The sequence below is a fragment of the Pelmatolapia mariae genome, linkage group LG10_11 (genome assembly GCF_036321145.2).
Source record: "Pelmatolapia mariae isolate MD_Pm_ZW linkage group LG10_11, Pm_UMD_F_2, whole genome shotgun sequence".
Taxonomy (NCBI): Eukaryota; Metazoa; Chordata; class Actinopteri; order Cichliformes; family Cichlidae; genus Pelmatolapia; species Pelmatolapia mariae.
Window position 1 is genome coordinate 47,480,550 of NC_086236.1, and position 16,027 is coordinate 47,496,576.

General features: G+C 39.9%; 1 protein-coding gene across 2 annotated transcripts in view; it reads right to left on the reverse strand.

The window, feature by feature from the left end:
* The window catches only part of LOC134635775 (CUB and sushi domain-containing protein 3-like), a 222,914-nt gene that overhangs the window by 74,505 nt on the left and 132,382 nt on the right, over positions 1-16,027 (reverse strand). For both annotated transcript variants that reach the window (XM_063485315.1, XM_063485314.1), the window contains exons 35-41: positions 11,426-11,550; positions 11,136-11,232; positions 10,181-10,285; positions 4,835-4,953; positions 3,679-3,748; positions 1,874-1,990; positions 1,473-1,682 (exon numbers count right to left, since the gene is read on the reverse strand). In XM_063485315.1, the coding sequence (XP_063341385.1) occupies positions 1,473-1,682; positions 1,874-1,990; positions 3,679-3,748; positions 4,835-4,953; positions 10,181-10,285; positions 11,136-11,232; positions 11,426-11,550 (843 nt within the window). The remainder of the gene's footprint in view (positions 1-1,472; positions 1,683-1,873; positions 1,991-3,678; positions 3,749-4,834; positions 4,954-10,180; positions 10,286-11,135; positions 11,233-11,425; positions 11,551-16,027) is intronic.

Below are 16,027 nucleotides of genomic sequence, written 5' to 3' on the forward strand. Positions count from 1 at the left end.
GCTTCAATCTTCTTTCACGTCACTTGCAAAACCCAATTTCAAAGTGCCCATAGGAAGCTTATTTAAAATCTCATAATTTTAACTTTGATTAAAAATTGATTAAAAACAAGGATTAAATGCATATAACGAGCAAAGCCCTACAAACTGTCACCTGCTAAGAAAATGTTTAGCTTTACGCAAATTCTAAAGACATCCTTTAGCCTCTAAATTTCATCTTATATGTAAATGTCGCATCCATCACATCAAATCTGTTTTCTTTAACTTAGGTACTACTGATTTTGACAGGCAACACTGTTACATCACTGTTGTAACACATGGATTTTAGTAATGCACAGCAGCAGGTTGGAAAATGTCTTGAAATTAGCCTTGATGAGCTGCATAAGAGTCATTATTTATCGTTCTGCTGGCTCACAGCAAAAACAGGAAAATTACGTAAATGAGAATAGTTGAATCTGGTTGTAATAAAACACATACATATGTACAGAAACAAACAGATACTAAATTTAGCCATATTATTTGCACACTGTGTGAACACTAAGCATCTAGGGATTTTGTTTTTGTTTGAACAGGCTTTCTACTGAAAATTTGTATTGAATTATTATTTATTTATTTTAAAACTTCCGTCTGTTTGTATTTTTCTGTTGGCTATTATGGCACTTAATGCTCTTATTTACTTTAATCTTTTTGTGTACCTCGCTTTGACTGTCTGTGTATCTTAATAAATACATTTTACTTACTTCATTGTTGTGGGGACAGAGTCACCAAATTTTGCCAGGGTGTTACATAGTGATGTAAATAAGTCACAAAGGAAAAGCATGGGCTGTTCAACAGGGGTAGTCTTTACTTTTGAAGAGAATACCTCACCTTCTTACGCTTTGCAAACCTATTATATGAGCAAAATATCTAACAGACTACAGTACAGGGAAAGACCTAAAATCATGATATGGACACTTGGTTATCATTTGTTTTTGATGCTGTACTTTAATCTGGGGATTAAATTCTACATTTGGATTGTGCATGGTTAAAAAACAACAACAAAACAAACAAAAAACCCTTATTTATCTCATATTAGGCCTTTATGCAGCCCCCTCAGTTCACTGTCTATCTGAGACATGCCATTTTAGCTCATGTCTCTTTAAGGTACTCTCCCTAAATGTTCCCTTTTTTTTCTGATTGGCTAACCTCCAGAGGCATTCTGAGAGACAGCACCCAGTGCTTGTGAGGTGTACCTACTGTGCTTTGGAGACATGCTGTACCTTTAGCAAATTCTCAATAACTGTGATAAGAGAAAAAAAATTGAAAAGCTAGAAAACATTCAGAAGCCTAAACTTTTAAAAGATACTTTCACATACAGCTCATACTTGCACGACATTATAATATGTATATATATATCGTGCATGTGTAGACACACAGAACAGAAAATAAGGACAACAATGTAGGTCCTCTTTAGCTACACTGTTTTTCTCTCTCACCCTGGTAGACAATGTGGAAGCCGGGCTTGTTCTGCGAGTAGTCGCTATGGAAGAACAGAGTAGTCTCATGGGTGGTGCTGAAGAGAGGATTGGGCAGCGTGGGGCCACTGAACCGATCAATCACTGTTCCTGTCTCAAGGTTCCCACTGCGGATCTCCAAATAGTCATGAACAGGCTCTGTGGAGAAGTTCAGAAACTGGAGATGGATCCCTAAAGAAGAGGAAAGAGAAGGTTAATAGAAGAGGTAAACCCAAGAGCACATGAATGAAGTAAAAGAGAGCAAAGAGTGGCTATTCCTGTCAAATATTGTATTACACTTTTATACACACTAGTACTTATACATGCTTGAAATTAGCAGGTTGTTGAGTTACACAGGAGAAGAGAGAGGAGAGGTTACAGACCGAAGCCAATAGGGAGTTGAACTCTCCAGCTGCAGTCCAGGCTGCTTTGGTAATTCCCTGGAAAGCCTGGGCTGAGGATGACGCCGCTGAAGTCTGTCATAGAGCCGCCACACTGAGCTGAGGGAGACCAACCAAGGAGAAAGAACATGTCACTTCTCCATGGAGCGGCTCAGTGGGAAAACAAAGAAAAACAATGACTAGAGGGCTGCATATTCAGGGAGGGCAAAGAGCACTGTGTCTTTGTGTGAGTGAAAGTTTCAGCACACGCATAAATGTTACGTATGTTGTGCATGTGTATCCTACACATTCTTTATATATATGTATAGTCTATATATATATATATATATATATATATGTGTGTTTTTGTGCAGAGCAGAGAAGGGTCTTTGTTTCTGTTGGATTATGTCTCTGACTTGTGCTTGTCCATCTCTTCTTGGAAAAAAAAAACAAGCAGACCAAGGCACCCTCCTTGCTCAGTGGTGCTTTAAATCAAAATAAATGAGAGAGTCACTATTCAATAGCCTAACTCAGTTTTGCTCAGTGGTGAAGGTGATTACTTCAACCTCCCACCTGCAACACCCCACCCTCTCTTGTTTGACTGAGTGCATTAGAGAACACTTAGCTTGCTGTGAAGGTTATACCCCTCTCTTGTGACACACAACCTAGTCTTACATGAACACCCAGGTGGTGTAATCTTATAATCTTAAAACTAAATCATTCCTGCTTTTCCCATCACAACCCCAACAGGCGCATTTGTGTGGCAAATGGTGGAAAACGCAAGTGATATTGCTGCTATTTCTTTGGGGACTATCAACCGAGACCAAAATGAGGCACAAACTATCTCGGGAGGTAATTGTGTTCCTGGCAGTGGGGAGGGGGGACGGGCTTGACCTGCTTGTGTATGAAATAAAAGAGAAGACGAGAGGCACTTAAAAGGGTGTTATACGTTTGGTGCAGGGGCATCCAAAGCCTTTGATGTGGGTTTATCAGCAAACAAAATGAATACAGATCCTGGGGTGTTCAGGGAAGCGTATGTACTGTAAACGAGAGAAGACTTAAGCTAACGAGTGAACGCACACATCCGAGAACATGCCTATCGACAGCAAAGCCGGGATTTATGTCTGCAGTGAACGATGAAAACCACAGGAACAGAGTATTTACACAAAGAGCTCTTTGGGTAACCGTGCAGTTTTGTCTGTGCGTGCAAGAGTGCATTTATCACATTGCATATGTTTATGTATATGTATATAACTGAGGGGAGCAGGGTGCAAGCGAACAGCGAGACGTCAAAGAGAATGTGGAGTTCTTTGTTGGTAATCTCTGGAAACTATCACTGTGGCAATCAACTTGAGAGGAAGTGTCGGGGGAGACAAGGGAGTCTCATCAGGAGTATCAGAAATCAAACAACACACTCAGATGGTGCAAAGCCTTATTGATTTTCAACCGAAGGGGAAAGCAGAAAATTCATAATCCCTAACCCCCTCAAGGCATCTATTCCCAGCCATCACACCTCCCAACCCCCCGATCGTACAATAAAATTCTCCTAATACAATAAAATGCCCTCTTTGAGGCTGCTGAGCTATCGGGTCATTGTATATGAGAAAAATATTAGTATGAGAGAAATATAAATAAGGAGAAGATAGAAGAAAGATAAACGAGTCAATGAGAAAAATTGAACGGCAAAAATGGGAAAGAAAAAGATCTAGTTTGAGTTTGGTGCTACAAATATGGGTTTGTTGTCAACAATATCACCTCATTGAAATGCTGTCACTAGAGCTGTCAGACTGTATGAGATAATACATTACCTAAGCACAGAGGTACGGGGTAATTCCATCTTCTGACAGGACCAGGCATGCAGGTAATATATGCATTACCCTGTTCAAGAAAACAAACAAAAACTGTTTACTGTCAATTCCCTTTCAGCAAAACACTGTGAAGTTAAAAATGAAAAGGAACACGATGAGATCAAACCAGCAGGTGACCCCAGTATATTTTATCTCTGTCCTATGGATCTTTGGATTTAGTCAAAATCCCCTTCTTGTGTGTAAATATCAAGAGTAGGGCAGGATGTTCTCGCTGCTAGGTAGACAATGGGAGTAAGCACCCCGAGATAAGAACAGAAAAAAACATCTGCAAACATAATTGTGTTGAATACAAAAAAGGGAATCTAAATGTGATGGTTAATATTCAGAGCATTAATGTTGTTTTAAACATAGAAACTGGAAGTTGCCTGCATGTTTGTAAAATGCATACATGCAGGGTGATTCTTCAAAAACCTGTACACTAACATCACGCCTGAAAAAACATAGCTACACTGCGCACTCACACACTACCTACCTAAACTCAAAAGACTCATCCATACTTTTGCTTTTGTTACTACACCCGCCTCAAGTCTATTTCTGGTGTTCAGACACTCAGCCTGAAGATGTGTGTAAGAAGTTGCTGGTTAGTCCAGAGAGGATATGAAAAGAAGAGAATGCCCGAGCTGGGAAGAAAAATCGGTGTGGGATTAGTGAGGCGACTGTTAACACAATCCATCGCCTGTGGCCTTGGAAGGTTCTACAGCTCAAAACGCCACAGCTACTGAATCTACTCAGGCAGGATTGGAAGAAGTTAAAGCTGCTTTGTAACAAACACACTAGGACTCACACTTACACAAACATGCAAGCAGGGAGGCGTGCAAGCAATGTACGCACACATACACGCGCACCACTACAAATAAACCTGCAAACACACTTGCCCATTCCCATACTTCTTTCCTGTACTCTTCCGCTCACACACACACACACACACACACACACACACACACACACACACACACACACAAAAGTCATCAAAAGGACTTGATTCCTCTGTTTTAAAAGATTCATCCTTTAGAGGATCCTCATGAAAATGTCATTTAGACAGGTCAATATTTTTCACTAAGAGAGCTGCAGATCTGCACTTCATATTTCCACCTACCTGTAGTGAAAAGCCTTGATCGCATTGGAAGGAAACCATGTCACCCACAGTGTAACGATCTCCAACTTTTCGGCCATTACTGGGAGGCAGCGGCTCTGGACACGAATCCAAACCTATTGCTTAGGACAGAGTCACAACACACAAGTGTGGACAGCAATCATTCTTCTGCATATCAAAGAAACTCCTCCATATATATTTGGATTAAATATTTACATTTAATCAACCAGTACCTATAGAGGGAAGGAATAATTTAATTAAAACCAACCTTTTTGACATAATTATACAATTCCTCATTTTAATGTGCTTGTAATTGCATATTAATTGAGCAAGCCCCACCCCCACGCCGACTCTTTGTCTCTCTTTCCCCTCATCATAACGTTTAGAAAGTGGGGCAAGCTATAAAGCTATTCTACTCGTGGCTGTAATCGCAAAATCCTTCTGACTGTGATCTGAAGCAATCACTGTGAAATTACAAAGCAATCCCTGAAGTATTACTTGACAGACGCATTGAGCCCCATTGGAAAGAAATGATTACAGTGCCACTTGCCAGGTAGTGAAAGGCTAGATATTGTGTTTTAATGGCTTAAAAGCAATGGTGATGCCAGCTATATGGGCTGTATTAATGTAGGACATTTTAAGGAAATTTGAGCCTTCGCTGCTTTTTACAAATAAAAGAAAGAAAAAAGGACAAGAAATATTGTCAGGTTGCAATTTCATTTATCTAAGAAGTGACTAAAATATATTGACAGGCAGAGGAGAAAACATTTTACTTTATTACTTTGAGGCATATAATGCTGTTATTCAATGAAAGGCAGCACTGGAGACGTGCTCATCTTAAACATTTTTCAACTCGCACCAGTCGTCTGTCAAACATTGTTTTTCGATGCATCAAACAACACGAAAATAGGCAGATGAAAAACAGGAGATAGTTATCTTCGTAATAACCCATATACAAATCTAGATGGTTTTATTAGGTTTCCTTCGTAATGTATAATTTGTAAGCAGGCCGCAGGGATAGTGTAGACAAATACAGCATCCCCAACAATGTTGCAGACAAACACAAGCATTTCACAAGCACTCGCATTCAAGCCCACTCAAAGAGTTAACTTGTCCAAACAAGTCAGTGGGTGGATGAACACAAACATGGTAGGGGAAGTGCCCACAAAAGATTCAGAACAATTTAAAGGCGACTCTGAATAGCAGGAGTGGTCACTCCACTCAACATCTACTGAAAGTTAGAGAGGATATTTGAGTGGGAGGAAACGGTAACCCAAGAGACGCAGAGCAGGAAGCAACGTGAAAGCAGCTGCAGATAGAACAATTCAACAAGAGACAAGCTACTGTACAGGGTGAGTGGGTGGATGCTTTGAAGCTGTGAAGTTCTGTCATATGTGGGTATAAATAAGAGCAATACTTTGACAAATTCTTCGACTTAGAAATGTTTAATTAATTTCAAGGAGATTTGATGACACAATTCACAAGAGCGGAGCAGTTGCTGCTGCCTTATTAGGCTGCCAGAAGGTAATTTTGAGATTAAAGCACAATGCAGCTCTAAAATTGTCATGTGTACTCGTGATAAGGAATAATCGGCCTGTCTCTTGCAGTGTTTTGTGAAATTTGCACTGTTCACTTCAAACAATGAAAATATTAAAAGGCTGTCAAACCTTGTAATAATACAGAATGCCCAGGTTCAGGAAAGTGACCCTGAAAAATCAGAGAACAGTTCCCAAAGCCAGAGGTGAAGTACCAGATCTTAAGAAACAGGCCAAACACTTAGGTCAGGTTAAAACTGTGTGTCTGCTAACATTATGGCCCAGGTTCCTGCCGCCTTGTTGACGGTTTCCACTCAAGCTGTCAGATATCACATTTTGGAAGGGCAACCTGTTTCTGCATGTGCACCCATGTCTTGAAGCAGTGCTATCCTTATCAAACATGAGGCCCTGCCGGATGCATCCAGGCAAAGCAATTTCAATCGTGTGTGTCATCAGTTACTACCCAGTGGTGCCCACTAGCCAAGTAAGTTGCATGTGAGAGTTTTATCTGCTCTTGTGCTTTTACATAAATTCGATCAGTTCAATATTTTATTTAAAAAAAAAATTAAACTCGACTTGCAAAACAACACAACTGTTTAGTATTCCAAACAGTAGGAGGAGGTTCGAGACAAAAAAAAAAGAAAATAAAAAATGCAGGGACAATAAAAGCTACCTGAAAGATGAGGCAGGAAAACATGCAGGTCAGACAATATAGAAGAGCCTACTGTGGAGAAAAAAGTTTCTTTGCAAAGGTATATATGCAAATGCAACGGCTCATTTTTACGAGGCAATATACTGCGGATACACACTGCTCACAGCTCAGGCGACTCCAAGTTTAAGATGCGGGGGAGATAAAGTGTGGCAGGTGGTGGTTTCCACCTGTGGGTGGAGGAGCAGTAAAACAACTTAAGGTAGATAAAATCACATTTCTGTCTCAGTTTTTCTTTTTTTTAAACAGACATTAACAAAGTGTGAGGCACAATATCAGTTACGACACTGTGACATTTTTATGTCGTTCATCAGATTTCCATCCCTAATCCTGCCACTAATTTTTAAATATAACTACTTTTATCAATATAATAAACCAGCCACTCTAATTGCTTTGCACAATTAACTTAATCAAGACATTAAAGTATCAAAATGAATTATAAAACAGTGCATGAATGTATTTAGTATTAACACACTATATGCAGAGGAAGTGAGTGCGTTAAATGAACAATCAACACATCTCTTGAGATTATACATGTGTCACAATGACACCTGTTATGCAACATGTGTATGTGTAGTTAGCTGTTTATCGTGAGCAAAAATATGTAAGACTGTGTTCTTGCAATATTTTGTTACAGGGTTATAGCACCAGTCAAAATTTTGGACAGACTCACATTTTTGAGTTGTACTCTATACGATGTTGGGTTAGATTAAATAAGACACATTAAAACTAGTACACAGCTGTGCTGCATGCCAGGACTGACTGATAAAAAAATCTAAAGCCAAGTCTATATGTGAATAGATGTGATCTGTGTATGCACAGATGATGCTATTAATACAAGTGACTTTGAACTAGAATGCAAATAGTAGGCTTATAGTTTAGTAGCAAATGCTAACAGATGTGCATTTCACATGCACTAGCAGTGTCACTTTTTCCAGGTCATCATACAGCCTAGTACTGAAAAATAGTGTAGTAAGAAAACGTGAATGAGTAGTAACCTGGTAATTTCTGCTTTTAATCTTTAACAATGCTGCAAGGCTTAGCCGTGATAGATATAATTCATAAGGAAAAGTGTGGAAGTACTTATCGAGGAGCTTACAGGTAGTAACCATAGACTTGACACTGCTATATTTTCTTGGTGTGACTGAAGTTAAGAAAGTCTGGAAAGATCTTAAGACCATGTCAAAGAAAGAGTGCCTTTCTGAGCTGTCGAACAATTGATTCAGTGTAGTGTCACAGTTATTCCACGTAGCAGTGAAAATAAGCCAAACTTTGGTAGACGGCAGTGATCGAAGCCCAATATGGGACTTGATTTGGGATGCAAGCTGCTATACAGCATGTGCGAACACTGCAATTATGTTTTCAGCTATAGCATTCTGTTTGCCCTAGGAGAGCTGTACTGGCGGGTGGTATACAGAATTTCTATGACGGGTCTCAGTGGACTGCAACAATCACCCAAAGGAAACATTTAAAAACAGATGGTTAGTTGGCTGGGTGTGTGCCAATCGCTGTTGCTGTTTTCTACCCCCTCTACTGAGCTTTCAGAGCATTAATTGGGAACTAAAAACTCAAGTGCGTGAAATATAAATGACTATTTCAAGCCAACCAGTGTAGATACATCTAACTACAGGTCAGAAGAGGATTAATGTAATAGCTAATGTGACCAAATAAATTAGACTCTGAAATCTGCTATATGTAGGATAAAATATCAGAAAGTGGAAAAACTGCAATACTTCACGAGTGGTTCCATAGGGAAGCTACATGGATTAATCACACATCCACATTTTTTTTCTTTTTTTTTGCAGATAGCAAAAGTAGCAGGAAAAGCAACAAATAGCAAGAGAAGAAAGTAGAGGGGAGATAAACTGGAGTGTGGTTTGCACAAAGCATCAGGGAGTATACTTTACAAGGGCAGCAGTGGCAAAGTGTAAGACAGACACAGAGCAAAGAGCTGATTGTGATTCTCAGCGGTAGGTAGAGGTAGTGGGGGTGGGGTGGCATGGCGTGGAAGTGCAGAAAGGAAAGAGCGCACTGAGAGACATGAGTACAGAGTGGCTCCAAACAAGAAGAACGAAGCACCTACTGTGAGATACATGACTGTGAAGTCGTTCTCAACAGTGGCATGATGCTCACAGACTGACACAACTGACAGCAAGGACACACACAGTGACAGCAATGATTTTTCCTGCGTTTCTTGTTTTCCAATAAATTTGTAGAAAGTGACAGTTCGAACTGAGCTCACTCAAAAAAAAGTGTGACTCTTTAGCTGTTATGTGTGTGTAAAAAAATTCAAAGCTGGATGTGTTAACGTGTTGGCCGTCATTTCTGTTTTTGACATTTCCATATCGTCCTATTTTAATCACAGCATTAGGAAGTCTTCCCGGTCTTTCCACACTGCCACAAATGTGCATCACAGACAATGAGTGAGCCCACAGTCTCGTATCAGCCAATGAGTGGTTAGTAAAAAACCAGTAGGAAGACAAATGTGAAGAGCAAACAAGAGAATACGCCAGCTTAAAATTTAACGAAGAGAAAAGGACATTAGAAGAGACAAAGAAAGGTGCCTGCAGTGTAAGTGAATTAAAGAAAAGCTGCATGGATCAAGGACAGAGCCTTTTCTTTAAGATGTGCAATTTTTAAATGGGAGTAAATCAGGCACTCCATTGGGGCATGCTATACTCCTTCAATGCTGATGCACAGTAAATGTTTAGCATGCTCTTTAGCAAATATGCCTGGAAGGGAACAGTCCACTGAGAGATAAGGAAACTTAGTCCTTAAATGAATGAAAAAAAAGGATGTGGGTCCAGTAAGTTGAAGCTATGGGGGGAATTTAAAAAGGAAGCCACTCGGGAATACCAAGCTACCATACCAGAAAAGCGGATACAAAGCCTGAAAATTAGAAAAGATAATGAGGAAGAAAAAGCTTTGCCCACTCACTTACTCTCCATTTCACACCATTTTTTATAGCTCCAACTGTGCCATCCACACCAGCTGTCCCTCTTATTCCTTATACCCTTGTGCAGCAGCTGGAAGTCAGTGGCAGATGGACACAGAAAGACAACAGACAAAGTGACAGGCAGGCAGACGAGCCGTCTCTCCTCATACCTGTGTACTCCAAGTGGAAGCCGGCGGCAGATACACTGATGTCAGACTGGAAGGTCAGATACAGGTTGTTGGATGTGCTGTTCAGCAGTTGGGGAATTGTTGTACCTGAATCATAAAATATACAAAACTCCGTTAAGAGCCTGTGTACTTCACTTTCTGGATTTAAGCCTACCAAAAGCATGTGAACGTGTGCAAAGTATTTAACTCTGCACTGCTTTCTGTTACACAGTTTAAGAAAATCATGCTCAGTACATCTCCTCTAGCTCTTTAGTCACAGAAGTCAGATGCATAAAATCACATCGAGGAAGAGGAATGGTCTACAATTCAAATTCACTGCAAAATAATCTGTATGTGCGGCTACGCTGAGCTCAGGGAACATTTTCTCTGTTCCCCGTGTCTTTGGGAATTTGCGGTGAGACTTTGGCTTGTAATTATAATCATCTTTATCAATTTAGCCAAAGCTAAACATGATTGCTAGCCATTTAAAATGCCTGACCCTTTTCACACTGCAGTTAGTTCTGCACTGTGGGGCTGTTTCACTTTTCAGAGAGTGTCTTTTTCCTAAAGGAGATCTCCGTATCAAGGCTGAAGTCATTATGTTAAACCAGCCCCTCATATTCCAGAATTGAGCATCTGAAGTGACGTGATGACCTGTTTCTTATAGGTTACTGAATGACAAACGCACCGTTTCTAATAATGTAAACCCGAAAGCAAAACTACGAATGTAAAGTTCCCAAGTGAAACAGGGGTTACATTATAAAGCTCTCAACTGCAAAGGTTGGGACACTGTGACAGAGCAAGGGTTTCTTTTTTTCTCCTCTTTTACTGTTTTTTTGACAGCATTCTCAAATGTCATCAGCTCGATCACAGCATCTGTCTCTTGCTGGGATCTTGTGACACCTGATTGAAAATCAGGTGGGAGCTGACAACTAAAATTTAGATGTATAACATTTACCTGAGTAGCTACCAAGCCTTGGGGCGTTACCATCAACGCCATCAAAAAAATCCAGGGAATCCCAGTTGTGTTCGGTGGCAAAGGTCACGACCTGAATCTAAAAGGGAAACAGAACATAATACAAAAAGTTTAATAAGTATGAAAGCTTAACAAATTTCCAAAGGAAAAAAAAGGAATAAAGCATGAGTTGGGAAATGGCTAACTTGTATGTACCAGTAATAAATCCACCCATCCATCTCTTAATCTTTCATCAAACATGACTCTGCTAAGATCTGCATGTGTCTTCTCACCTGGATGCCGGCTCCTTCAGGAACAGAGATTTTCCAGGCACAGTTCAAATAGTTGGCATATGGATCTGGATATCCGGGAGAGAGGATAGTACCCTTGCGTTCAGTTAATACTCCACCACAGGGAACTAGAAAAAAGGAAAGCATATGCAAAAACTGAGTTCGGGCTAACTGAAGTCACGTATACACCTAAAAATCAAAAGTGGACCAAAATGGGTCACAGCAGCAAAATATCCAGCTATCACACTTTTAAAACTCCTAACTGATCATTAATAGATGGATGTTAAATGAGCAACTGCAAAAATCACTTCAGCTGATGAAATTCTATTGATACAAAGGAAAGGTGAGGAACCCGTAGCATAGTGAGCCATGATAATGTAAATCTACTCTATTTTATGCCATTCTTATACACACGGCATGCTAATCATCAACCTTAGTGGACCGTAGCATGGAACCATACCATACCATCTCATGCGCTACACAGAAGTAAACAGTTTAACCCTGACGTGTAATTTAATCTCTCACAGGCCATACAAATCAAATCTTTCAATTGTGAATGCTATTCTAAGCATGCCCTGTTGCTACCAATGCCTCCAGTCATTTATTTATCAACCCTCTGAGCTCTCAGATGAATTGAAGCTCTGCTGAAATAGTCAAGGAGTGCGATAAAGCTTACTATAACTCAAACAACAACCACCACCAAATGGCAACGATATGTCCAAGTGCCGTTTCCAGACGAGTGCCAGTGGCCCCAGTATTCAACCGGGAGGATTCTATGCAGGAATTCTGGCTTACAATGAGAAGCAGTCCCTTTCTATTGAAATAAAGTTCTGCTGACTAATACAGAAACCTGCAATAACCTGTAGGATATTGTGCTGTTGTGATAAGGTGTTATGACACCTTATCATCAGGGAGAAGTGTAAAATGGTTTATATTTTATCCCTGTATATTTCTATCTTCTCTCTCTTGGGAACGATTGTTCTGCTGTCACCAGTAGCAAAGTATGAGTCAACTTAAGTCACGGCATATATTTCAACATTACTGTTGGATACCTTGTCAAAAAATTAGGCAGCATATTCAAACCAGCTGACTAAAGATACGAAGAAGATGGTAAGTGAAAAGAATCACAGACCTTCTGTTTTGTTTAATACAACCAACAAAGTAATTTCTTTATCAGTCCTCTGATGTTGAAGGTTACAAACCATTTGTGTGTTTTTCTGCAGCATGGGACCATAAACATAGCTGTCAGTCTAAGAGGACATTCAGCAGAGTAGTTCAAAATGTTCTCACAAAGAAGAGACTGATACTTTTTGTCAAGGACAAGGGTTTACCCTGTGCAGGTCAATGATAATCACTATTTTTGATATCCATCAGCCGATGGCAGATACAATGAAAGAGACAAGAGGAGACATGGAAAACGAGGGAAAAAAACAATAGACTCCCTTTGCAATAAACATTAAAGTGGCTGATGGAGAAAGAGAAAAAAAAATACCACTTTAGCTATCAAGAAAGTAGTCACAAGTTCAACGTTATCAGTATTTTACAGGTGATATCTACCATCTGAAAGACACTCGGAGAACGGTGCCAAAGTGACTGCTTTGTTGCTTTTTATACTGAGTGACACATTAGAGACAATGAATTCTGTACTGCATCTCTCAGCAGTCACAGAGCGGAGTCATCACACTTATATACTCGCTACCACAGGTATAGCTTTTTCTGCTAAAGCACATCATTTGCAGACTACTTGGTATGGAAATCAGTCATCTCCTATACATGCACGAATGTAGGATACGAGTTTGTGCAATTCTTTTGTCTAAAAATGAAAAAAAATAAAGGTCAATGCCCATAACATCCATAGCAACAACGTGAGAATGTCATATCCTGTTGGCACCACTCAAAGGCTCCTTGAAGGTTTGAAGTGCTGTGCGATAACTAAGCAGAGATTGTTTCATGCTGCCTATACTGCACAGAAAATAATTTCTTCTCAACATCTTTATTATTACCGACCCTTCAGTGATGAACCAAACACCTGAGAGAAATTGAAACCAGTTTATGAACAAAGTACAGTCAGCTTTGTTGTGTTCTGGTGGGGTTTTTTTTCTTCTTCTTCGTTATTCATCAAAAAGAAGAGCATCATCTTGAGAACAAGCCTAATTTCACAACTCATTTCAGTCCTGTGAGAAAATGCAACTGGTCAAGCGAGATTGGAAATTATGACAGCAATAAAGGACTGAAAGCTTGCCACTTTAGACTTAGCGTAGGTAGACAAAGGTTGGGACCATATATTATATTACACTATAAAACTGCAAAGTTTGATATGCAGGAAAGTGACAGGAGCTTACAATTGGAAATGTTTTAATCACATAATGTCTGTGACATAATAGCTTAATATATTCTTAAATGGTTCTTGCACTTTCACAAATTACACATTAATTTCATTAAATGTTGCATACATTTCACAGTTGAAACGACCTTTTGTCAAGTTTCAGAATTCTCTATTTTTCATCCATCTTGATGTGACACGTTAATGCTGCATACAATAGTCACACTGAGTGATATCTCTGCTTCCTAAATATATTAGTCAAGCTGCAAAGTTGCTAATCCATATAATTTGTTATGGTCCTGGGTCGGTCCTGGGTCTTTTACCCAGTGATTTTGGGGTTTTTTTGGGACTTTTTAGTTTTCCTTATGTAAATCTTTGATTCTTGGTTTTCTTTGGGTTTATATTCATGTATCTTTTTTTTCCTTGCTGTCTTCTTGCTCCCTAGTTCTATATATTATTCCCTAGTGTTCTGCCTTTTTGTGTCAAGTCCCAGTTTGGCTACTTCCTGTTTTATTTTGGTAACACATGGCTACTGTGGTTGGTATTTATATACTTGCCCTGTCTGGTTTTCTGAGATTAGTTTCAGCTGTGTTCCCCTCCCGTTTCCTCTTTCCTCATTACCTTGTGCATTCATTGTCACTGTCTCCCCTGGCCCTTTGTCAAATCGTCCTACCAGCCGTGTTGTCCCTATTGTTTTTCCCTGTGCTTTCTTGTGCCTTGCAGATTTTGTTTCCCATTTCTGGACTGCCTGTTACTTGTTCTTTTCATGGGATAAATGCTCAATTTTACAGTCAACCTTCATCTACCACACTACTATCCTCAATCTTCCACCACACCTCCCAAAGCCGAATCTGATAGAAATAATTGGAAAAAATATTTGTGCTCCCATTCTCACAGATGTGTTTTAGGCTAAAAGGGTAAAAGTTATAAATGAATAAAAAAGACAAAAGAGTTACAGTAATAGAAACACACCATTAGATAAACTGGCAGTAATTTCCGATTTCATTGTGGAAAGTTAAGTAAACTTTTAAATGTAGCGAAACCTCAAGAGCAGCTCATTTTGCTCCAGAGATGCACTCTGGCCTGGCTTTGCTTCACACTCCCAGACTGAGACACTTTAATTGGTCTTGGGAGGCTATTGCAAAACAAGAATCCACTGTTTAAAAACAAACTCTGCGCGACACTGTTTACTTGTTGACACCTTCGAAAAAAGCCAACGGTGAATTCCATAGCGTGGGCTTACCGAGCATGAATCATGGCAATCTGTGAGCTTATGCAATATGAGGATTTTCTACAATCAGAAGTAATTAAGTATGTGTTTGAGATTAAACTGCCGTTTTGTCACTCGTGCAGGAAACAAGCCAGGGGACAATTATGCTCATCTGTTTAACTTCATTATCACTTCTACTTCAACCTGTAATAGGCAGTTGGTCATTTGCACAATCTAATGGGGACATAGGAGTCCACACACAGCTGAAAAAGATCTGACATAAGGGTTAGGGTTAGCATTTTTTTTTTTTGAAGCTCTGTCTACAGCGCTGCAAGTTAAACTCCTTTTATAAAACAAAAACATCTATTTATTCAAGTCAACTACTCTCCATAAAAATTCAACAAAGTCTGCCCCAACATTATGCATCCATTCAGGCGGGGCTAATTAAATCACAACAGGACGCTGTAGAGACTCACCAGCAAAACCCTCATTCAGCAGCTTTGTACGTGTAAAATCAAAAGAAATACAACAGCCGCACGACGAGCGAGGTCAATCACATCTGGACGAGGAAATTAAAATATATCATCTGAAACATGGACACCTTGCTAGAGAGCGGTGTCTGATGCCGTCATATCACATAAAGAGGGCTTGAGTAATTGAGCATGGTGCGGTTTTTTTTTAGGCTTCCATGAAACTATATCCATTATTCTGGACGAGTACACTGCCGCTGGGGGAGATGCTGCAGCCAGATTCAATCTCCAGATAAAAATCACTATGTTTAAAATGGAACTGCGCGTGCCACTGCTATTCCCTTACCACTTGGCACTCAACTTGGATGAACCCTGGCTGGAAATCTCTCGCACTTACCGGCTGGTACTATTTACTGGCTGGCACAAGGCCTGACTTCAATAGATTTTACCTCATTTCATCTTTAGTCCTTCATCTCCCCAAGACAGATATGTGGGTGTCTTTGTGAGACTGACTGCATGTCCTTCTGCACGCTTACAGGTATGGGTAGCAGTGTTTGCTGACAGCATACCTAAATCATCCTGTACACAAATATGGACTATGC